Raw genomic sequence first — 21,679 nt, 5'->3', positions numbered from 1 at the left:
CTTTCTTTTTTTTTTTTTAATTTATTTATTAAGTATTGTTTCTGCCTGCATTCATGTCTGCATGCCAGAAGAGGGCACCAGATCTCATTATAGATGGTTGTGAGCCACCACGTGGTTGCTGGGAGTTGAGCTCAGGACCTTCGGAAGAACAGACAGTGCTCTTAACCTCTGAGCCACCTCTCCAGCCCTGTATTTAAGTTAATATATCTGGGGTTGACTTTGTGTGGTGTGAAGTAGGAACCCAGCGGCTCATTCTCACCATGGGTGACTTCTGTTGTCACCTGCTCCTGTGATCTGTGTGTCCTGCACTCCATCCTCCACCCCCAGCTGAGTTCTTATCTTGGTCCCACAGGGGAACTTCCGGCACTTGGAGACTCACAACCCAGTGTCCCGTGAAGAACTTATGATGGTGCTGGCCGGCCTGGAGCAGCTGCAGATCCGCGCCCTCTTCTCACAGACCTCTGCCACTGTCTCCTTGCGTAGAGTGGTACTAGAGGTGGCCAGCGAGGCTGGCAGGGGACCTCCGGCCAGCAATGTGGAACTGTGTATGTGCCCTGCCAGCTACCGTGGGGACTCATGTCAGGTAAAGTGATGAGGGGTGCTTGGCATGTGCATACTTCTGCCGGTACCTGGTCTCCACTCTGTCCTGTCTCTGCCCAGCATGCCTTCCTCTCCGCCACCTTGCCAGCCTACTTGGCATGTCCAGTCAGCTGCTGTGCCATCACTTGTTTTTCCCACCGGTCATCACGGCCTGCCTCTGTTGCTCACCCAGCACCCACACAGCCGCATCCCTGATCCACCCCGGTTCCAGCTGTCAACCTCCCCTCGCTCACCTGTGTCCATCTGCCTGTGGCTCTGAGTAGCTTAGCATGGTACCGGAGGAAGGTTTGTGACTGACCACCACTAGAAAAAGATGTTTGGGGTAGAAAGAAGAAGGCAGCTCTGGTCACCAGCCCCACTGTGCAGTCATTCCTGGGCACAGCGTTCACTGGTGGAGGTCTGGCAGCTGGACGTGGCGGGTAGTTCTGGCATCCGGCTCCCTATGATCCAGAGTGTGCTGCCCCTGCAGCCCCTGCTAGCATGTGAAGGTCCCCATATGCTGACCTTGTCTGCCCAGCCTTGGGGTTGGCATCACATTTTCCCCCATCACTAAGGCCCTACCTGCCTTCCTCCAGGAATGTGCCCCTGGCTATTACCGGGACACCAAAGGTCTCTTCCTGGGCCGCTGTGTCCCCTGTCAGTGCCACGGGCATTCGGACCGCTGCCTTCCCGGCTCTGGCACCTGTGTGGTGAGTACTCTGAGGAGGCTGGCTGGTCAAGGAAGACCCCAGAGTCTGTGGTTCCAGATAAACTGAGGCCCCAGACGCAGAGAACTCTCTGGCTTAGGGCAGAGTACCTGGAGTCAGGTACGGGCGGCGTCTTTACTCTCAGCACTGACTTTCCACTGTACCCCCAGGGCTGCCAACACAACACAGAAGGGGACCAGTGTGAGCGCTGCAGGGCCGGCTTTGTGAGCAGTGATCCCAACAACCCTGCAGCTCCCTGTGTGAGCTGCCCGTGCCCCTTGGCTGTACCTTCCAACAAGTAAGCAGCTCCTGGTTCTTCTGCAGCCCCTGAGCAGCTGGGGTAGGCCTGTAAGGTGGGAACCCCATCACCCAGCCCCGGGTGCTGCTCCTGATGGGAACGGGTGGGAACCCCAGCACCCCAGCCCCAGGTGCTAGCCCTGATGGAGAGGCACTAGTGTGTGGCATCTGCTTGTCTCATCCTTACAGCTTTGCTGATGGTTGCGTCCTAAGGAACGGCCGAACCCAGTGCCTCTGCAGACCAGGCTATGCTGGGGCCTCCTGCGAGCGGTAACTAGATGGGGTTAAATCTGTTTAAACCACAGGATACCCTGAGTGGAGCCAGTGGACCCTGACTGTTCCTCTCTCCCTGTCACTCATCCTTAGGTGCGCACCTGGCTTTTTTGGGAATCCTCTGGTGCTGGGCAGCTCCTGTCAGCCCTGCGACTGCAGCGGCAATGGTGACCCCAACATGATCTTCAGTGACTGCGACCCCTTGACAGGCGCTTGCCGAGGCTGCCTTCGCCACACCACTGGGCCCCACTGTGAAAGCTGTGCCCCTGGCTTCTATGGCAATGCTTTGTTGCCTGGCAACTGTACCCGTAAGCGCTGGGCCGGATCTTGGGTACACCCAAAGAACAGGTTATGTGCCAGTGTGACCCCACCGCCTTCCCTGTATAGTCACCAGCAAGGTCAGACCCTGCCCTTGCCTTTAGGGCAGGGCTGCAGGGAGGAGAGCCAAACTGGACCAGTGAGGTTGTGACTATGGGGTGTGAGAGGCCTAGACCAAAAAAATAGAAAAAAAAGCAGGAAGTAATGGGCTAGGTTTGGAAGGACTGGAGTTGGGGACAGGGTAGGTATCATAGTCCCCACTTTCTGCAGGGTGTGACTGCTCCCCGTGTGGGACAGAAGCCTGTGACCCTCAGAATGGGCGCTGCCTGTGCAAGGCAGGCGTGACTGGACAACGCTGTGACCGCTGTTTGGTAGGGTTGGAAGTAGGCCCAAAGATGGGGGACAGCCTAGAGGGAGGGACCGGGGCTGCGGAGGAGGGGACTGAGGGAGAGTCGTGATCTGTGCAGGAATGGGTTAGGGGGAGCTTTGGCTGGTCCTGAGGAGCCTGAGATAGCCCAGGTTTCCAGGGCTGGTGAACCGTGTTGTTGAGGGCTGGGTTGTGACTGCGAGGTTTATCACAGGAAGGGCACTTCGGCTTTGAGCAATGCCAGGGCTGCCGCCCTTGTGCCTGTGGACCAGCTGCCAAGGGCTCCGAGTGCCACCCTCAGAGCGGTCAGTGTCACTGCCAGCCTGGGACCACAGGACCCCAGTGTCGCGAGTGTGCCCCTGGCTACTGGGGGCTCCCGGAGACGGGCTGCAGGCGTAAGTACAGTAGTGTGGGCAGGTAGGGTGGCAGGCAACCTTGACACCTATGGCCATATCTACCTACCTCTTTTTCTGCAGGCTGCCAGTGTCCACAAGGCCACTGCGACCCACACACGGGCCGCTGCACCTGTCCCCCGGGGCTCAGTGGGGAGCGTTGTGACACCTGCAGCCAGCAGCACCAGGTGCCTGTACCAGGCAGGCCTGGGGGCCACGGCATACACTGTGAAGGTGTGCCCTCACTGTACCCTTCTTGCTCTTTCCCCGCTCTTCTTCTCTGCCTGCTATGTGGGTTCCCAGGCCTCTTAGGACTTGGTGTTCTTTTCCTATATGTTTTTTTTTTTAAAGCACTGTTTTGTTTTTTGTTTTTTTAAGATTTATTTATTTTTATTTATTATTATGTATACAGTGCTCTGCCTGCATGTACACCTGCAGTCCAGAAGAGGGCACCAGATCTTATTATAGATGGTTGTGAGGTACCATGTGGTTGCTGGGAATTGAACTCAGGACCTCTGGAGGAGCAGTCAATGCCCTTAACCTCTGAGCCATCTCTCCAGCCCTCTTTCCCCATATTAAGTAATCTCAGCACCTCAGAGGAACCTCACTGTCTGTCTCCATTTGTGGAGGGACTCCCACAACTCTGTGCTGACCTGGTAGCCTCCTTCTTACTCTAGTTGAGGCCACAGCTCCAACACTGTCCACTGCCCTCAGTGGACCTCATTGCCCAGGATTCTCCCTAATAGGGTGCTCTATAGCCTCAGGCCAGCCTCCCCCAACCAGATGAGGGCCTTCACCTGACTCTGGGAATGCCCTTGCCTGACGTCTTACGCCAACCTGTTACGCTTCTCTGACCCCGATTTCTTGCTTAATTCTGCCCTGACCCAGCCACTCTGTAGTACCCATAACCCTGGTGCTGGCCTCTTCTACTGACCTCCTGGTGCTGACCCCTGTCCTCAGTGGCCACTCTCTCCTGCCTACAGTGTGTGACCACTGTGTGGTCCTGCTTCTGGATGACCTCGAGCGGGCTGGTGCCCTCCTCCCCTCCATCCATGAGCAGTTGCAGGGCATCAATGCCAGCGCTGCAGCCTGGGCCAGGCTGCACAGGCTGAATGCCTCCATTGCTGACCTGAAGGTATTTCATGCCCACCTGCCTTCCCTGCCTCTTCCAGCTGGCCATGTGCCACTTACCCCTTCCCCCTCCTAAACAGAGTAAGCTCCGGAGCCCACTGGGACCCCGCTACCAGACAGCACAGCAGTTACAGACTCTAGAACAGCAGAGTGCGAGCCTTCAACAGGATGCTGAACGGCTGGGCAGTCAGGCAAGACCTACGAACCCCATCCCAGTGTCCTGTGGTGCCTCTCCTCAGGAAGCCCTCACCCCGAGGCTCCTCCAGTCCTGGACACCAAGGCCACCCTCCCCCAGCACTTTTAATCACTCCTCCATCCCTGGGGCCACCCTTTCTACCCTGCCCATGCCCCAGTTGCATACCCACGAACAACCACAGATCAAGGAAACTGCATCAACAGGCCACAGCGGTCCAAGATCGGGCGGGCCAGCTGCTGAACAACACGGAGGCCACATTGGGACGGGCACAGACGTTGTTGGAGACTGTGCGTGCTCTGGACCGTTACCTGAGTGGTAGGACTGGCTGAGATGCATGGGCCCAGTATAGGGTGGGGTGCTTGGGGGTGGGGGTGGGTGGGCAGGGCCTCCTGGAAGGTTTCCTCTTGAGCTGGTTAGGTCCTATATGTTTATCCTCTGGGCAAGTGGCTAGTTGGCCAGGCTCTATTGGATCCCATAGAGTTGGACTGACCCAGTGCCACTCACAAACCTCCTCAGTGACAGACAGGCCAACAGCTGAGAAGAAATCGGGGCTCCCAGTCTTAGATGGGACCTACCTGGCACAGCCAGAGGGTTGGGAGAAAGTGAACTTTCTTCTTGGGGGAAACCAGGAAGTGGGCTGAGCCAGCGTGCCAGGATCAGGAGCGAAAGGCAGGGAGGATGTTAACCTTGGGGGCTCCAAGAAGCTCCAAAGAGCTAATGGGCTATGTGCTGGTGGCCTGCCAAAATGCCTTGGGTGGGTCTCAGGCTTGGAAGTGGGTGAGTGGAGGCCAGCCCCAGGCCCTGACCATCCCCTCCATGTAGAGCTGGCATCTCGCATGGGCCAAGTGTCTCCAGACAATGTGTCAGCGCCATCTGGCGAGCAGCTGCGCTGGGCACTCGCTGAAGTGGAGCGGCTACTCTGGGACATGCGGACGCGTGACCTGGGGGCCCCACGGGCAGTGGCAGAGGCTGAGCTGGCAGAAGCCGAGAGACGTGAGTGGGGCCAAACCCTGGTAGGCAGAGCTGTTGAAGATCAAGGCCTGGGAGGCCTGGGGACGAAGTCAGTGTGAAGCAGCTGACCCGTGTGAGAGGGTGGACAAAACAGGTACTAGGCAGAGACTGGAGGTCACGAAGGGGCCTAGGTATGGAGTGACCACCTTCCTACTCTGTTGCTGGCCAGTGGTGGCTCGCGTGCAGGGGCAGCTGACTGACTTCTGGGAGGAGAACCAGTCGTTGGCCACACGCATTCGGGACCAGCTGGCCCAATATGAGGCTGGCCTCATGGACCTCCGGGAGGCTCTGAACCATGCTGTCAATACTACACGGGAGGCTGAAGAACTCAACAGCCAAAACCAGGAGCAGCTGAGAGAAGCCCTGGTAAGTGCATCTGCCGCTTGCCTCCCACCCAGGCCCTGGCCCTCAGTGACCGCCACCCCCCGCCCCACCCCCACCCTGTCTCCTGCCCTCAGCCTTCCTCCCCTGTGGTGCTCAAGGCCTCTTTGTATCCTTTATTCCTTCTCTCCTACAATTTTGTCCCAAGCAATGGAAACAGGAGCTGTCCCGGGACAATGCTACCTTAAAGGCCACCCTTCACGCTGCCAGACTTACCTTGGGTCATGTTTCTGAGCTTCTGCAGGGCATGGACCAGGCTAAGGAGGTAAGGAGAGCCGCCCCCCCCCCCCCCCCCCCCGCCACCTCACCCATTCCTGGCTAGTTCCCTCCAAGATTTGTGGTCACTTCCAGCTTTGAGGTATCCTGACTCGCTCGCTTGGAGCGTGCCACCTACCCACCTGCTCCTGGGGTCCCAAATTAGGAGGGTAATAAAATGAAGCCCACCTCTCTTCTCCCCTCACCTCCTTCTCAGGACCTAGAGCGCCTGGCAGCCAGCCTGGATGGAGCCTGGACACCCTTACTGAAGAAGATGGAGGCCTTCTCCCCTGCCAGCAGCAAGGTGGAGCTGGTAGAGGCTGCTGAGGCCCACGCTCAGAAGCTGGATCAGCTGGCAACGAGCCTGTCTGGGTGGGTGTCATCTCCGGGGTGCAGCCTGGGTGCCTGTGGGTGCCATTGCCCCTCAGTGGAGTGACTGGTCTGGGAGGGCTCCAGGAGGGGAGGCGTCATCTTTCCCGAAGGATCCGGGTTTTTTGTAGTCTGGGGCCCAAATTTTGTCAGAAAGGGGCAGATCTAGCCAGGCGTGGCGGCGCATGCCTTTAATCCCAGCACTTGGGAGGCAGAGGCAGGCAGATCACTGTGAGTTCGAGGCCAGCCTGGACTACAAAGCAAGACCAGGACAGCCAAGGCTACACAGAAAGACCCTGTCTTGGAAAACCAAAGGGGGGGGGGGAGGCGGAGGGTGGCAGATCTAAAGAGGGTTAAGACGCCCTGCAAAGACTGCCAGCACATATTCCATGATCCTCCTTCCTTCCTGCCAGCATCATCCTTGACATCAATCAGGACCGCTTCATTCAGAGGGCTGTAGAAGCCTCCCAAGCCTATAGCAGCATCCTGCAGGCCGTGCAAGCTGCTGAGAATGCCTCGGGCCAGGCACTGAGGCAGGCCAGCCGCACGTGGGAGGTGGGTCCCTGAGCATCCCTGCTCCCCACCCCCACCCTGGGGGTGGGAGCAGCCCCGTGTAAGTAGCTCCTGATCTTCTGCAGGCGGTGGTGAGGCGGGGCCTAGCGGCTGCAGCCCAACAACTCTTAGCCAACAGTAGTGCCCTGGAGGACACCGTCCATGGGCACCAGGAGAGGCTGGGCCTTGGTGAGTACCCACATCCTTGGGGCGGTGCTGATCTCTGGGCCATGTCCATGTAGTCTTGGGATGACCCTGGTTCAGTATAAGAAGCCATAGGCACTAAGTAGGAGGGGTGAGTGACGGGGCATACTGGACTGCAAGTTAGAAATGGCTGCAAGCTCTGTGTGGCTTCTCTACTGTGGGGCGGGGTGTGTGGTGGGGTAATGTCTGCCTGTCTTGGTGGTAGGCCAAGAGACCACAGCCGGAGGAGGAGGAGGATGAATTTCAAGGCCCCTGTTTTTGTTCAGTGTCTGTCTATGATGCAGGAGGGTTGGGTGGAACTCCTTGTCACTGAGGCTGCCTCCTCCTCCTCCTCCTCCTCCTCCTCCTCCTCCTCCTCCTCCTCCTCCTCCTCCTCCTCAGCCCAGGGCCGCCTCCAGGCTGTAGGAACCCAGCTTCATGATGTCCGGGCCAAGAAGGACCAGCTGGCAGCCCAGATCCAAGAGGCACGAACCATGTTAGCCATGGACACAAGTATGTGACTTATCCCTGCCTTTGCCCGTCACCCTTTTGTACCCCGTAGTGCCTTGTGAGGGCAAGACACACACACACCCGATGAGCCCGCATGCTGTGGTCAGTGTGTCTGAGGGGGTTCCCACCCTAAGGTGCAATCTGGGCACCTGGGGTTGTGCCTCTGACCTGAAGCACAGGTCACCAACACAGTGGCCTGCAGACACTTGGCACAGATCGCACAAGAGTGCTGGACTGTAGTGAAGTCATGGGGCGAACAGCAGTGGGGTAGGCACCGGAAGACGTGTGTCCAGAGGAAGCCCGATGGTTCGGGCTAAGCCATTCCTGGAAAAGACCAGCTGTTGAGTGAGCACAGAGGTCAGAGTGGGGTTCATCTGGCTGCCTCCTCCAAGAGGGCTCAGAACTGACAACAGCATGATCTGACGTGGTTGTCTCGGCTTCCCGTCAGCGACCGGACATGCCTGGGTGGGCACAAGCCTAGAAGCGGGGCAAGACTTGGGAATTGATGGCGGTCCCTGGGTGGGAGTGGTACAGGGTCAAGGAGAGGAGTCTAGGTAGAACTTCTAACGTATTGAGCTGCAGGCACGGAGCTTATGTTATCTTAGGGGTGAGCACCTGCAGCAGAGGGCGTGGCTTCCATCTGTTACAGGTGAGACCAGTGAGAAGATTGCCCATGCCAAAGCTGTGGCTGCCGAAGCCCGGGACACAGCCACCCATGTGCAGTCCCAGCTTCAGAACATGCGTAAGAATGTGGAGCGATGGCAAAGCCAGGTGGGGGGCCTGCGAGGCCAGGACCTGAGCCAGGTGGAGCGTGATGCAAGCAGTTCAGGTGAGTGAGTGGTCCTTGCCTTCCTGGGGTCCAAGGTACTGGCGACAAGTCTCTCAGCCCACTTTTCCTGCAGTGTCCACCCTGGAGAAGACATTGCCACAGCTGCTGGCCAAACTGAGCCGTCTGGAGAACCGTGTGGTGCATAATGCCAGCCTGGCCTTGTCCGCCAACATCGGTCGTGTGCGCAAGCTCATTGCCCAGGCCCGGGGTGCTGCCAACAAGGTGGGTAGCCTCTCACCTTAGGGGTGTTATGCAGTGACATGGACCTGGGGCACTGGGTAGTGAACTTCAGTGTGCTACGCTCTCAGGTCAAGGTGTCCATGAAGTTCAGTGGGCGCTCCGGGGTGCAACTGCGTGCCCCACGAGACCTTGCCGACCTTGCTGCCTACACTGCCCTCAAGTTCTACATACAGAGCCCAGTGCCAGCACCCGCCCCTGGCGAGAACACCGGGGACCGCTTCGTTCTCTACATGGGCAGCCGACAGGTACCAAGCAGGAGGGGTGGTGAGGCATACTGGACCACAAGTTAAAACGGGTAGTGTTTGGTCCCATCCTAACTGTGTCTTTGGGCCACCACCACAGGCCACCGGGGACTACATGGGAGTGTCGCTGCGTAACCAGAAGGTGCACTGGGTGTACCGGCTAGGCAAAGCTGGCCCCACAACACTCAGCATTGATGAGAACATCGGGGAGCAGTTTGCAGCCGTCAGCATTGACAGGTAGGGACACCCTGAAGAGAAGTCAGACACCTAAGAGTTCCAAGTCTTCTGCCTATTCCTCACCCCTCATCTCTGCTCTTAGAACCCTTCAGTTTGGCCACATGTCTGTCACAGTGGAGAAGCAGATGGTTCATGAGATCAAGGGGGACACAGTGGCCCCTGGGATGGAGGGGCTGCTCAGCCTGCAGCCTGATGACTTTGTCTTCTACGTGGGAGGATACCCCAGCAACTTCACGGTGGGCCTGGCTCAGCCTCAGGGAGGTCTCGGAGTGTGCAGGCAGCCCTGCCTGTCGGCCTCCTTCTCAGTCTCAGTGCCCATGGTCACTAGGAGGCGGGAAGTGCCCTGATCGTGCACTCTACCCACAGCCCCCCGAGCCCCTCCGATTCCCCGGCTACCTGGGCTGCATTGAGATGGACACTTTGAACGAGAAGGTGGTCAGTCTCTACAATTTTGAGCGGACCTTCAAGCTGGACACTGCAGTGGATAAGCCGTGTGCTCGGTGGGTAAGGCCCAGTGCCCAGTGTCCCCACTCGCCCACCCTCCACTGACCCGAAGCCTCTAAACTGCAGCTCCAAGGCCACTGGCGACCCATGGCTCACGGACGGTTCCTACCTGGATGGCAGTGGCTTTGCCCGCATCAGCTTTGAAAAGCAGTTCAGCAACACAAAGCGCTTTGACCAGGAGCTGCGGCTTGTGTCCTACAACGGGATCATCTTCTTCCTCAAGCAAGAGGCACGGCCAGCCCTGCGCCCCAACCTGCCCTCTCTCCCCACTCTGGCTTTGCCCTGCTTTGACCCCGCGCTGACCCTGCTCCGCCCTGCTCCTGCAGAGCCAGTTCGTGTGCCTGGCAGTGCAAGAAGGAACCCTTGTACTCTTGTATGACTTTGGCTCTGGCCTGAAGAAGGCCGACCCACTGCAGCCCCCACAAGCCTTGACAGCAGCCAGCAAGGCGGTAAGGCAAGGGGCCTGGGGACAGGCGGGCCAGCAGAGGGACTTGGCCCTCCTGAAGGCTCCTACCCATCCCTTGCAGATCCAGGTGTTTCTACTGGCTGGCAACCGCAAACGTGTACTGGTGCGTGTGGAGAGGGCCACTGTGTTCAGCATAGACCAGGACAACATGCTAGAGACAGCTGATGCCTATTACCTGGGAGGCGTGCCACCTGAGCAGCTGCCCTCAAGGTGAGCGTGGGCCCGGGGGCATGTGGGGGTCCCGGTGTCACCAGGGCAGCTACTCAAGACCTGACTGGTATTCTGCAGCCTGCGGCAGCTCTTCCCCTCAGGAGGCTCCATCCGAGGCTGCATCAAAGGCATCAAGGCTCTGGGCAAGTACGTGGACCTCAAACGATTGAATACCACTGGTATCAGCTTCGGCTGCACCGCTGACCTGCTGGTGGGACGTGCCATGACTTTCCATGGCCATGGCTTCCTGCCCCTGGCACTCCCTGATGTGGCACCCATCACTGGCGAGGTCTATTCTGGCTTTGGCTTTCGTGGCACCCAGGACAACAGCCTGCTGTACTACCGTACCTCCCTGGTGAGTTGGTGGCAGCTTGGTTCTGCTGCGGACACACAGTCCGGTTCTCTTGGGGGTGGGTGGGAGGTCTGGACTCTTGGCCTAACCAATTTCCTTGCTTCTGTTCCTAGGATGGGCCGTATCAGGTATCCCTGAAGCAAGGCCACGTGACCCTCCAGTTTATGGGAACAGAGGTGGAAACTCGAGAGGTCTTTGCCGATGGTGCCCCCCACTACGTTGCCTTCTACAGCAATGCCTCGGGGTGAGCCCTGCCTCGGGTGGCGAGGGAAGCAGTGCCAGTGCCCCCTGCAGGAGGGTCTGGGTGATGCTGGGCCTTCAGGAAGAAACACTGTCTTCTTCCCAGGGTACGGCTCTATGTGGATGACCAGCTACAATCGGTAAAGTCCCACCAGGGAACATCTCCCGTGCTCCCGCTACAGCCTGAGGACCCCCCAAAACTCCTCCTGGGAGGCCTGCCTACATCTGGCGCCTTCCACAACTTCAGTGGCTGCATCAGCAATGTTTTCGTGCAACGGTGAGCTGGTGGGTGCAGGGGTGAGGTCCTAGCGGAACCCACCCCACCCCACCCCAGGTACTGACAGGTACCCACCTGCCCCCACACAGACTTCGGGGGCCACAGCGTGTGCTTGACCTGCAGCAGAACACAGGCAGTGTCAACGTGAGCATAGGTTGCACACCGCCCCAACTCCCGCAGACCTCAAGGGCCATGGCTCAGAAGGTAGGGTGCCAAGGTGTTGTGTGGGCAGGACTGGGGTAGCTGGGAAGACTGGCTACCCAACAGTTGGCCCCCGGTTTGTGCCCTAGGTCTCCCGCCGCAGCCGCCAACCCAGCCAGGCCCTCGGCTGCACAACACCCTGGCTCCTTGGGACCATTCGGGATGCATACCAGTTTGGAGGACCCCTGTCCAGTTACCTGCAGTTTGTGGGTGTCTCCCCGACCCACAGGAATAGGTAATGTTCGTTGGCCAGGCTTTGGTGGGATTGCAGGCGGCTGCCCAAGCTGACACCATGTTTGGCGTTCAGGTTCCACTTCTCGATGCTTGTCCGCCCAAATGCTGCTTCCCAGGGCCTCTTGCTCTCAGCAGCCCCCGGGTCGAGCCACGGGCCTTCACTGGTACTCTTCCTGAGCCATGGACACTTCGTCGCACAGACCGAGGGTCCTGGGCCCCGGCTACAGGTCCAGAGCCGCCAGCGCTCAAGGGCTGGCCAGTGGCACAGGGTGAGAGGTTAAGGAGAAAGGGTGTGCGTGGTGGGACACAGGGAATGCCTCCTGAGGCTGCTTTCTTCCCAGGGTGCTGGAATACCGTTGACCAGGTTTCCTCCCACACCAGGTGTCTGTGCGCTGGGGGACGCAGCAGGTTGAGCTTGTGGTGGACGGCAGCCAGACAAGGAGCCAGAAGGCACCCCACCGTCGGGCCCACAGGGCAGAGGGGCCGCAGCCCCACACCCTCTTTGTAGGAGGTCTCCCTGCCAGTAGCTACAGCTCCACGCTCCCTGTGAGAACCACACTCCCCAGCCCCGGCCTTGGCCTGGATGTCCACCCTCAGGGCATCTAGCCTGATGCCATCTCCTTTCAGGTGTCTGTGGGGTTCAGCGGGTGTGTGAAGAAACTGCAGCTGGATAAGCGGCCCCTGAGGGCCCCAACGCGAATGGTGGGGGTCACGCCCTGTGTCTCAGGCCCCCTGGAGGATGGCCTGTTCTTTCCAGGCAGTGAGGGCATGGTCACATTAGGTGTGTGAGGCAGGGGAGGTCCTGTGGGTATATAGGGGCTCTAAGCAAGGGCCTGGACCTCTCCCATCACGGCTCCTCCCCCGCAGAGGTCCCCATGGCCAAGCTGTCCTATGTAAGCCTGGAACTGGAGATGCGGCCTTTGGCAGCTGCTGGCCTCATCTTCCATCTGGGCCAGGCCCGGGCCACTCCCTACATGCAGCTGCAGGTGTTGACAGAGCAGGTGAGCAGAGTTATGGTGCTGGGTGAGTAAATGGCACCACCGTGGCCCATGGGGGCGGGGCAGAACCTAACTGTCCTTTACCCCAGGTTCTGCTGCGGGCAAATGACGGGGCAGGAGAGTTCTCTACATGGGTGACCTACCCCAAGCTTTGTGATGGACAGTGGCACCGAGTGGCAGGTAAGGGGCCCTTTCCCTCTTCTGCAGAGCAGGGTGTAAGGGACCCTGCAGGCTGGCTGGTGAGGGGACACAAATCTGCTCCACAGTGACCAAGAGCAGGCACTCACTCCAGCTGGAGGTAGCTGGGAAGCGCAACAGCACCACAGGCCCTAGGCCTGTGACCTTGGCCGATTCTCCAGCACCACTGCACCTTGGGGGCCTGCCTAGTAAGTGGGACTGCCCTGTGGGGGGCTGGGATCCTCCCACCCCTCAAAGGGGCAGCAGAGACCAGGCAGCTGACGCAGGGACAGAGGACCCAGCTGCCTGGACACCAAGCAGTCTTCTCTGGCCCCTCTGTATTTTCAGAGGCAACAACAGCTCAGCCAGAGCCCCCTGCCTACCAAGGATGCATGAGGGAGCTGGTGCTCAATGGGACCCCTGTCACCATAACTGCTTCTGCACACATCCAGGGAGCAGTGGGGATGAGTGGCTGCCCCTCGGGGACCCCAGACCCAGCTCACTCTTCAGCACTTCCCATGCAGGGGAAGGCATTGATGCAGAGGCAAGCGCGATCCCGCGGGCTTAGGCACAAGCCCAGCGTCTTCCCACTACTTCAGCATTGAGGGCGCCCAGACTTCCTGTGGGTAACAAGTCACTTCTAGTTTTAGTACTGACATCTGTAAAATCACGAACTCCTTTGAAATTAAAGGACTTGTTTCACTTGAGTATGTTGAGTCAAACAGAGCAACGGCTGGGAGTGGAGCTTCAGGTAACACAGAGCCAAGACCACAGTTGCTGGGTACAAGAAAGGATTTTATTAGTGAGGCGGGGCAGGAGAGGGGTACAACGAACCACAAATGGCCACTACAGAATCACACAACTACAAATTCCAACTCGGGGAAGGGCATCTAATAATTTAATCTAGACTCATATCTTCCTCTTCATCTTTCTTGTCCTTTGCGTCGCCCTCCTTTGGGTCTGATTTGGCATTGTTCTGCATGGCTTTGGCAAATGCTTCCACATCTGAAAGAGCCATTGCAGGACAGCTGAGGCCCAGGTCAGGGCTACTCCCCAAAGAGACAGCCTCCAGCACTTTGTTCTGGCCCAGACTGAAATCTGTACTCACCACCTTTGTTGGCGGCCTCCACAGCCTCTGCAGGAAGGCCAAACTGGCACATGAGGGGGCCAAGCTGTCCTGAGGCCAAGGCCGCACTGAACATACCTAGGGCCTGCAACAAAGAGCATATGTGCAGAGTCGGCGCCGAGGGCAACCCTCAAAGCCGCGGGTGCAGAGCGTGCACCACAGACATACATACCTGCTGGAACTGGGGCGAGGTCAATGTGTTCTGGATCTCATCTGCAGTCTGGGGCAGAGACTCCCCAGAAGGCAGGTAGGGCAACAGGCGTTCCTGAACGTCTGCATTGGCAAGGATGGGAGCCATGATCTCTGGTGTCAGCACGCTCGCCAGATCCACTAGGGCACAAGCAAGTGGCCATCAGTGGCCCATTGCCAGTCCAGGCACCCAGAGGGCAGCACAGGCAGGGTGAGGTGGGCAAGTGTGGCCTGGCACCCTGGACACAGAGTTTCTAAGTAGCAGTCATTCACCCCATGAGCTCCCCCAGCTCCTTACCTTGCTGGCTGCCTCCTGGCCCTGCGGGCACATTCATAGTGGCCAGAATGCTCTGGAGGTCGCTCAGCTGGATGGGCTGTGTCGGGCTGGCAGCTGTGCTCGTTCCATTACCTGAGCTGGGTGCGGGACTCGGGCTGGTTGCCGAAGCAGCTGCTGGGGCAGAAGGGGCTGGGGTGGCGCGAGCGGAAGAGGTGGTGGAGGATGGGGTGACGGCTGCCGACTGGCTCCGGGAGCTGGGGAAAGTGAGCGAGGGCTGGAGCAGCTAGGCCCACCGTGCTTCAGGGCTACTCAACAGGTCTGGAGGACCCCCTCCCCTACCTAAGCAAGGTCTCCAGAGAGGAGACGGCAATGCTGGTACCCATGTCAGGCAGTGGGAGCTGGGGGCTCACCTGGACGAAGAGCTGCTTGCAGGAGGCCCGCTGCTCCCCAGCAAGCTGGCCAGGCCTGGTCCAGTGAGGGCCCCAAGCCCACCTAAAGGAGCAAAGAAATGTGTTCTAGAGATATGCCCAGACTGTCTGAATTCTGAAAGCTAGGTCATTTTCACTCCACCCACATGCATGCTCAATAGGCCACCACTTGGGCAAAACTGTGCCTCCTACATACACAGGTCTAAGACCAGGTTCCTCCCTGCCCACCCAGCAAACAACTTGCAAAAACATGGCACAAGGAACACAGGAACATAGAAGGTGTCGTATGGGGGAGCCAGGGATAGCCAGCAGGGCCTTACCCAGTCCTCCGAGGCCAGCTGGTCCGATGAGCTGCATGAGCTGGCTGTGACTCATGTTCCCCAACAGGCTCTGCAGGCCACCCTCACCTATGAACACAGGAGTCAGACATGGGCCTGCAGTGGCCATGGCCCACCCCAGAGCCACTGAGGGAGTAAGCCTCTGGAAGGAGGCAGCACCGACCAGTGAGTTCTGTCCAGTATAGATGGGAGTAAAGAAAACCAGAACTTGGGCAGAGCTCTGCCTTACAATCTATGGTTCACCGAGGACACTGCCCCACACAGACCCGGGTGATCATTACCGCCCAGTGCTGAGAGCTCATGGCCACCACTCCCACTTGTTCCCAGTGCCCCGGGCATGGGGGGGTTGTTCAGACACTCGTTGACTTTCCGGCAATGCTCCTCATCTTGGTCAGTCTTGGGCTCCTGCCAGAGAGGACACACAACGAGCCAAGGCTGAGCAGTTTGCACAAGGTGCTGGCTCATTCCTGCTGGCTTCCTAGCTCCACATGGCCGGCCGGCTACCCCAATTCAGCCCACACACTGACTGGAGAGGCAGTGACCTGCAAAAGTCACAGCATCAGAGACAGAACCCAGCCTAGGCTCTCACAGGCACAGTAATTACAGCAGTGAGTATGGGCCATAAAGCCACTGCCTGGGGGACAGCTGGCCCTGACTGCAGGACAGAACACTGTTGGCAAAGGGGCAAGAAAGACATTACAGAGTGAAATCAAAGTGCTAACTCTAACTAACGGGGTCCATCAACAGTGTTCAGACTGTGGAGACATCCTCTGTAGCAAGCAATCACCCTCCATCAGTTCACAACTACAGATGTTCCAAAACAGCCACATCCCCACTGTCCTGTGTTCTGGATCCTCTGGCTCAGGTGACCAGAACCCTCTTCCCTCCTGGAACTACAACAGGAGGACAGCAGCAATGACTGTCCATCCTGAAAATGTCTGCCCCACGCCCAAACACGCCCCAAGTCTAGCTTCTGACCCAAGAGAGCCATGGCCCACACTGCCGCAAAATCACAATAACAGCCTAAGAAATACAAATATACCAATGGACTCTAACAGGCAGCACAATGTGGAGACCCCCGCACCCTCCATTTGAGGGGCACTACGGCTGTGGGTGAGAGGGAACCATGACAGTGAAAGGCCAGGGAGCAACAGGAGCCCTGAGCCGTGTGCCTGTGGACGGCTCCACAGGAACTCAGCTGGAGCCAGCACTCCAGGTCAGCACCCTCTGTCAAGTGCATCACTAGGCAGCGTGGACCACTCTCCTGCTTACCTGCATCCAGAAGAAGAGCCGCTTGGACCCCGCCTTAAACTTGAGCACGTAGACCCTCCCGCTGGGACACTGAGGCACCCTCTTGAACTCACAGTCATCAGGAAAGATAATCAAGTCCTGGTAACACAAGGATGGCAGTCATACACACACATACACCGCCACCACTGCCACCACCACCACCAAGGCTTAGGTCCCCTGGAAACTTGCAGCACCCAGTAACAGAGTGGGGTCCAGAAGGCTCAGACCCCAGTGGAGACAGGTGGGAGGGCCCAGAAGGGTCAAAAAGATGAACCCTGAGGACCTGGTAACTTTTAATAGAGACATTCTGGAACTGTGCTCCAAGAAGCAAAAAGGCCAACCAACTCTGGCTGCTTCTAAGTGTAACAAAGAACACTGCAGTCTGAGAGACAAAGAGCCCTAAGGAAAGCAGCCTCTTCAGAGAGCTGAACTAGCTGCGGCTGTGCTGAGGGCCATAGCTGTACGCTCCTCCACAACACTGCAAGTTTAAAGCCAGGGCTGAGGGGCCCGTCATGCTGCCGGCAAGCTGTCTCTGCTAAAATCTTAAGAACCGTGGTCACCATGGGGGTGCATGGCTTCAAAGAGTGACAGGAGCAGCCTGCTAACCTGGGGACAATCGAGCCCTACCCCAGTGGCCCCACATTCCCAGCTCCTGCTCAGAGCCCCCGCTGGCCTGGTCTGGTGACAAACACTCACATCCTCCACGGTCCCCGAGGTCCTGTCTTTCCAACAGAAGTGAATTAGGGAGTCGTCCGTCTGCTGGATGTACACGAGCCCTTTCCGTTTATCTGGGGTGACCGTAGTTCCTTTTAATGACATTTTTCCTGCCCGGAACTCCACCAGATACTTGGTAGAGGATCCCCGAGAGCCGGGCACCAGGCTTGGGAACAGCGCGCCTGAAGTCGTCATCCTGAAAAAGCAGAGCGAGGCCCGTCGTACGGCGTCGCGTGCTCAATGTCCCACCCAAACGCTGCTCGGCTCGCGGCTGCCCGGGAGCGGGAGCGCGCCAGGCTGCGCAAGGCCAGCTGGCGTGCGCAGGACGGAGCGCAGCCCGCGACGTCACTGCCCGCCAGACCGCGCAGAGCCTCGCCGCGTATGGCCCGGCGCGTCTAGGGCACCGGCGGCCTCGGCCCCGCGCTGCTGCGGCGTCCCGTTCCCCCCGCCGCTCGGCGGAGCCTGGAGCCGCGTGCCCCTGGCCCGCTGCCGCCGCCGCCGGGCCCCTACCTGACTGTGCTCACACTCGGCCTAGGGACGCCGTCCGGGCTCGCTCTTCCTTCTCGGCGCCTGCCGGGCCTCGCCGGAAGCCCGCGCTCGGCCCGCCCCGCCACCGAGTGAGTTCCGTCAGCCGCGAGGCCCGCCCTGACCCAGAGCCGATTGGCCTTCGCCGGCCGTCCGTCGTATCCGGCCCGCCTCCGCGCTGGCGGCCTGTTTCCGGCGGAAGCGCGGGCCAGAGCGGCCCCTATTGTTGCTGTGTCATAGGGGAGCGGCGGCGGCCCCTGGCGGCGGTGCCGGGAACAGCGGGCCGGCCTCCGCGACCCGCAGCGGCGGCGGCCGAGGTCAGACGGGAGTGGTGGGCACCGGATAGTACGCGAACGTGCTCGTGGGGGAGCGTGTCCGCCGCGTTATCTACCCGGTTCAGAATGGAGCCAGCTGTCCACACCCGCAGGAAGACAGCCCGTCTGATTTGCATTATTCAGTGAGCGAGATGTCAGGGCCTGAGACACAAACTAGTCAGTCACATGGTCGAAAGGTAGGAGGTAGTCTCATGACACGGGAGCAAGTCAAGTGTCAGCCTCGTGTCACTTTGTGCTAATTTGGCATACTTTACAGGAAAGTACAAGAGACTGCTGGGGCGGGGCAAGGGAGCTGCTCATTGCTGCATGAGCGAGTTCACAAGGCACTAGGGTCGGGACCTAGAGGCTGTGTGGAGCCATGGAGTGCGGCTGCTTCGGGTTAGGGCACAGGTGCTGGCAAAATGTAGAGCCCAAGAGCCCTCACGTCTTCTTTTACGCACCACTTGGATTTCTTTGCTTCCCCTTTGACAGCTTCGAGGAAGTGAGCAGTAGTTCCTGTTTGGTAGACCCCAGCCCATGTTCGGTGTCACTCCAGGGCCAAGCGACAGTGCTGAGTCTATAGCTTCCCCTGGCACGCTTCACAATTCACCATCCATGTATGTGTGAGACGTCTGTGGTCTTTTTCTGAAAGATAGAAAGAGGGGAAAGTAGTTCCTTCACTCAACAATATTTGAAGCCCGGTGTGGTGGCGCAGTCCTGTAATCCCAGCACTCAGGAAGGCGGAGGATCTCTGTGAGTGCGAGTGCAAAGCGAGTCCAGGACAGCAAAGGGTACACAGAGAAACCCTGTTTCCAAAAACCAAATAAGGAAAAAAAAACAAAACAAAAACCCCTCCCAATACTTGTTGGATGCTGACACACGTGTCCCAGGCCAGCCTAAGTTAAAGGGAAACCTGCTTTAAGTTCTGCACGTTTGCATCGGTCATCTTTTTGTTGGAAGCTGTCCTCTGTAGTTTCCTTTTTTGGAAGTTTTTTATTTTACTATTTTGTGTGTGTCCCACGGCACACTGGTGGAAGTCTAAACTCAACTTTTAGTGTTTGGTTCTCTTTCCACTGAGGGTTCCTGTGCTAAAACTTGGGTTGTCAGGCTTGCCTGGCAAAGAGTTTTACTTGCTGCATCATCTCATTGGCCTGGTTTCTATCTTTTTACTTAAAAAAAAAAAAAAAAAAACTCCTTCAATCTAGCCAGGTGTGGTAGCTCATGCTTGTAATCCTAGCCCTCAAAAAGCTGAGGTTAAAAAAACTGCCACATGTTCAAGACCAATTTAAAATTTTTAATTGGGGCTAGAGAAATGGTTCTGTGGTTTAAAGCACTGGCTGCTCTTCCTGAGGCCCCAGGTCTGATTTTCAGCATCCATATGGCTGCTCACAACTGTCTGTAACTTCAGTTCCATGTGATCTGATGCCCTCTTCTGGCCTCTGGGCTCCAGGCACATGCATGTTATACAGATATGCATGCAGGCAAAACACATACAAATCTTTTTGGTCATTTTTTAAAAAAAGATTTATTTATTTATTTATACAGCACTGTGCCCACATGTGAGCCAGCAGGTCAGAAGAGAACACTAGATCACATTATAGATGGCTGTGAGCCACCATGCGGTTGCTGGGAATTGAACTCAGGACCTCTGGAAGAGCAGCCAGTGCTCTTAACCTCTAAGCCATCTCTCCAGCCCTTTTGGTCATTTTTAATTAAAAGATTTGATTTGAGGGCAGCTTGGAAAACATAGCTCTCATTTCATTAAATTGTTATGGTCATTTTAAAATTTAATTTAATTTAATTTTTTTTGAGACAGGGTCTCTCTGGGTTGCCTTGCCTCCTGAGTGCTGGGATTAAAGGTGTGCGTCACCACGCCTAGCTCTATGTTCATAAATGGAAGGTTTATTTTTGTTTGTTGCCATGCTAGGGATCCAACCCAGGGCCTGTGTTATGCATTCCGGGCAAGTGCTTCACCACCGAGTCCCAGTTCCAGCTCAGCTGTGTAATTTTTTTGTAATCTTATGTGTGTGGGTGTTTTTCCCTGGTGTATATATAAGCAACTCACATGCCAGGTGCCTGCAAAGCCCAGAAGAGGGTATCTGGGATCCTCAGGAGCTGGAGTTACAGTTGTGAGCCACCATGTGTGTGCTGGGAACCTTACCTAGTCCTCTGGAGGAGCAGGCAGTGCTGTGTAAAGCCCACAGAAACAGAACTTCTTTGGGGTTGATAGTTCTTGTGTGTGGTGCTGTGCCATCACATCTTCAGGCAGCCCTGGTCATTTCTAAGAACCTAAGTTCCCGGAGGGTAGTGGTGGTGTGAGGTCAACACTGAGCCTGGTGTCAGGAGCCAACACTGTAGCCCAGTGGGCCATGGAACAGGAAAAGGGGAACAGAAGGAAACCTAACCTGGCTTCCAGGCAAGTGGCCCTAAGAAATGTCAAAGCTGCCACTGGAGGTTACAAGGAACCCATACTTCAAAGTCAGAAGAGTTGGGCTTCTCCCAGTCCTGAGTGCTGAGGGCCTTGGATCCAGTGTCTTCTCTCAAGCCAGGAGCCTTGGGGTGTCTCAGAAGGAGTGCAGTTCTGCACACAGACACAACTGCAAAGGCACCTCCCATCCCTTCCATAGGCAAGCATTCTGCAGTGGAAGACACATTATCTTAGCTGGGAACTGAGGAGGCTGTGTTGGTGTCTGCCCCACTTGAGAGCTGCATGAGGGCACTGAGAGGGCAGCTGCAGGCAGCCTGCAAAGGATGCTGGCCCCCCACAGACACTATAGCTCACAAATGTGACCCTTAGAATGTGCAAGCCTGTACTGAAGCCATGTAAAGGTCCCGGAGGCTGGGGAGAACAGTGAGTAGGCTGCCCTGGTTACCTTGGCCATGACCTGTGTGAACTACACTGTGGATGGTCTCTGTGCCACAAGGGAAGTCAGTTCTAGCAGTCCTATGGGAAAGGGCAAGCCCTGAGCTTAAGATGTGACCCAGTGGCTGAGTGACCCCCAGCATTTCTAAACAAATACAGCAAAAGCCCCACTGCACAAAAGAAACCCAGAAAACTATGAGCCATTAGTGGTGGGCTTGGATGCTGGCTCACAGCCCTGAGCACAGTAGCTAAGAGGCACAAGTGTGGCTATGCCCTTTATCTGGGGGAGGAAGAGTTTTCCAGAGGGCAAAGGAATCTGAAAAGATGCTCATATCCTTATTTACAAGGAAACACGGATGAAAACTCACCGTTGAGAACAAGGACAAAATGCAGTGGCAGAGCCACTGGGGAGCTAAGTTTGGCAGGTGTGGCTCCCCCCACCCCTTTTTTTTTATTAATAGACTTAATTCTTCAGAGTAATTTTAGGTTCACAAGAGAACTGAGCAGAAAGTACAGCCAGTTCACACTGTCCCACTCCCTGCCTCCCAGGCTGCTCCTTCCAGGTGGGTCTGTTAGAACAAGTAACCTCTCTCCCACCCAGCAGGGGCTACTATGCACCTCTACTCAGAAAAACCAAGGTCAAAGCAGTGCAGTTCCAGTGTCTACAGGAGCTGTGTCTTAGTGGGGACAAATGTGTTTTCACAGAATGAAAGATGCCAGGACAAGCCAGGGGAATATGGGGTGGGGGGACGCACCTCCTTTCATAAGGGCTTCGGCCCATGCATGAGGGAGGCATCCTCCTGGCCTCCACACCTCTTACAGGTCTTGCCTCACAATGCTGTCACAAAGTTCTAAGCCTGAGTTGCACACAGGTATGGTTAAGTCAC

At 57.2% G+C, this 21,679-nt stretch overlaps 2 protein-coding genes across 2 annotated transcripts in view; one reads left to right on the top strand and one right to left on the bottom strand.

The window, feature by feature from the left end:
- Nucleotides 1-13,333, top strand: part of Lama5 (laminin subunit alpha 5) — a 47,798-nt gene extending 34,465 nt beyond the window's left edge. The window contains exons 41-79 of the mRNA XM_051144857.1: nt 353-583; nt 1,176-1,289; nt 1,457-1,584; nt 1,773-1,853; nt 1,950-2,164; nt 2,445-2,545; nt 2,756-2,936; nt 3,018-3,167; nt 3,917-4,068; nt 4,145-4,255; nt 4,464-4,575; nt 5,083-5,253; nt 5,441-5,637; nt 5,801-5,917; nt 6,125-6,279; nt 6,690-6,831; nt 6,915-7,017; nt 7,414-7,524; nt 8,171-8,350; nt 8,424-8,572; nt 8,659-8,835; nt 8,933-9,069; nt 9,152-9,305; nt 9,436-9,569; nt 9,640-9,802; nt 9,900-10,022; nt 10,101-10,249; nt 10,328-10,604; nt 10,715-10,845; nt 10,948-11,118; nt 11,208-11,322; nt 11,409-11,554; nt 11,627-11,822; nt 11,935-12,099; nt 12,181-12,334; nt 12,421-12,554; nt 12,641-12,731; nt 12,818-12,937; nt 13,077-13,333. Coding sequence (XP_051000814.1) covers nt 353-583; nt 1,176-1,289; nt 1,457-1,584; nt 1,773-1,853; nt 1,950-2,164; nt 2,445-2,545; nt 2,756-2,936; nt 3,018-3,167; nt 3,917-4,068; nt 4,145-4,255; nt 4,464-4,575; nt 5,083-5,253; nt 5,441-5,637; nt 5,801-5,917; nt 6,125-6,279; nt 6,690-6,831; nt 6,915-7,017; nt 7,414-7,524; nt 8,171-8,350; nt 8,424-8,572; nt 8,659-8,835; nt 8,933-9,069; nt 9,152-9,305; nt 9,436-9,569; nt 9,640-9,802; nt 9,900-10,022; nt 10,101-10,249; nt 10,328-10,604; nt 10,715-10,845; nt 10,948-11,118; nt 11,208-11,322; nt 11,409-11,554; nt 11,627-11,822; nt 11,935-12,099; nt 12,181-12,334; nt 12,421-12,554; nt 12,641-12,731; nt 12,818-12,937; nt 13,077-13,333 — 5,895 coding nt within the window. The remainder of the gene's footprint in view (nt 1-352; nt 584-1,175; nt 1,290-1,456; nt 1,585-1,772; nt 1,854-1,949; nt 2,165-2,444; nt 2,546-2,755; nt 2,937-3,017; nt 3,168-3,916; nt 4,069-4,144; nt 4,256-4,463; nt 4,576-5,082; nt 5,254-5,440; nt 5,638-5,800; nt 5,918-6,124; nt 6,280-6,689; nt 6,832-6,914; nt 7,018-7,413; nt 7,525-8,170; nt 8,351-8,423; nt 8,573-8,658; nt 8,836-8,932; nt 9,070-9,151; nt 9,306-9,435; nt 9,570-9,639; nt 9,803-9,899; nt 10,023-10,100; nt 10,250-10,327; nt 10,605-10,714; nt 10,846-10,947; nt 11,119-11,207; nt 11,323-11,408; nt 11,555-11,626; nt 11,823-11,934; nt 12,100-12,180; nt 12,335-12,420; nt 12,555-12,640; nt 12,732-12,817; nt 12,938-13,076) is intronic.
- A 191-nt stretch (nt 13,334-13,524) lies between these two features.
- On the bottom strand, nt 13,525-17,764 carry Adrm1 (ADRM1 26S proteasome ubiquitin receptor). The gene is made up of 10 exons (XM_051143946.1): nt 17,601-17,764; nt 17,073-17,286; nt 16,359-16,475; nt 15,368-15,491; nt 15,069-15,155; nt 14,731-14,812; nt 14,342-14,574; nt 14,027-14,184; nt 13,837-13,939; nt 13,525-13,733 (listed from the first exon to the last, which is right to left on the bottom strand). Exons 2-10 carry the CDS (start codon nt 17,283-17,285, stop codon nt 13,627-13,629), a joined length of 1,224 nt encoding a protein of 407 aa, XP_050999903.1. The 5' UTR covers nt 17,286; nt 17,601-17,764; the 3' UTR covers nt 13,525-13,626.
- Between the last annotated feature and the right edge of the window lie 3,915 nt (nt 17,765-21,679).

The sequence above is a fragment of the Acomys russatus genome, chromosome 4, assembly GCF_903995435.1.
Source record: "Acomys russatus chromosome 4, mAcoRus1.1, whole genome shotgun sequence".
NCBI lineage: Eukaryota > Metazoa > Chordata > Mammalia > Rodentia > Muridae > Acomys > Acomys russatus.
The sequence above is the reverse complement of the archived record's forward strand: the minus strand, read 5'-3'. Positions and strand labels throughout refer to the sequence as shown.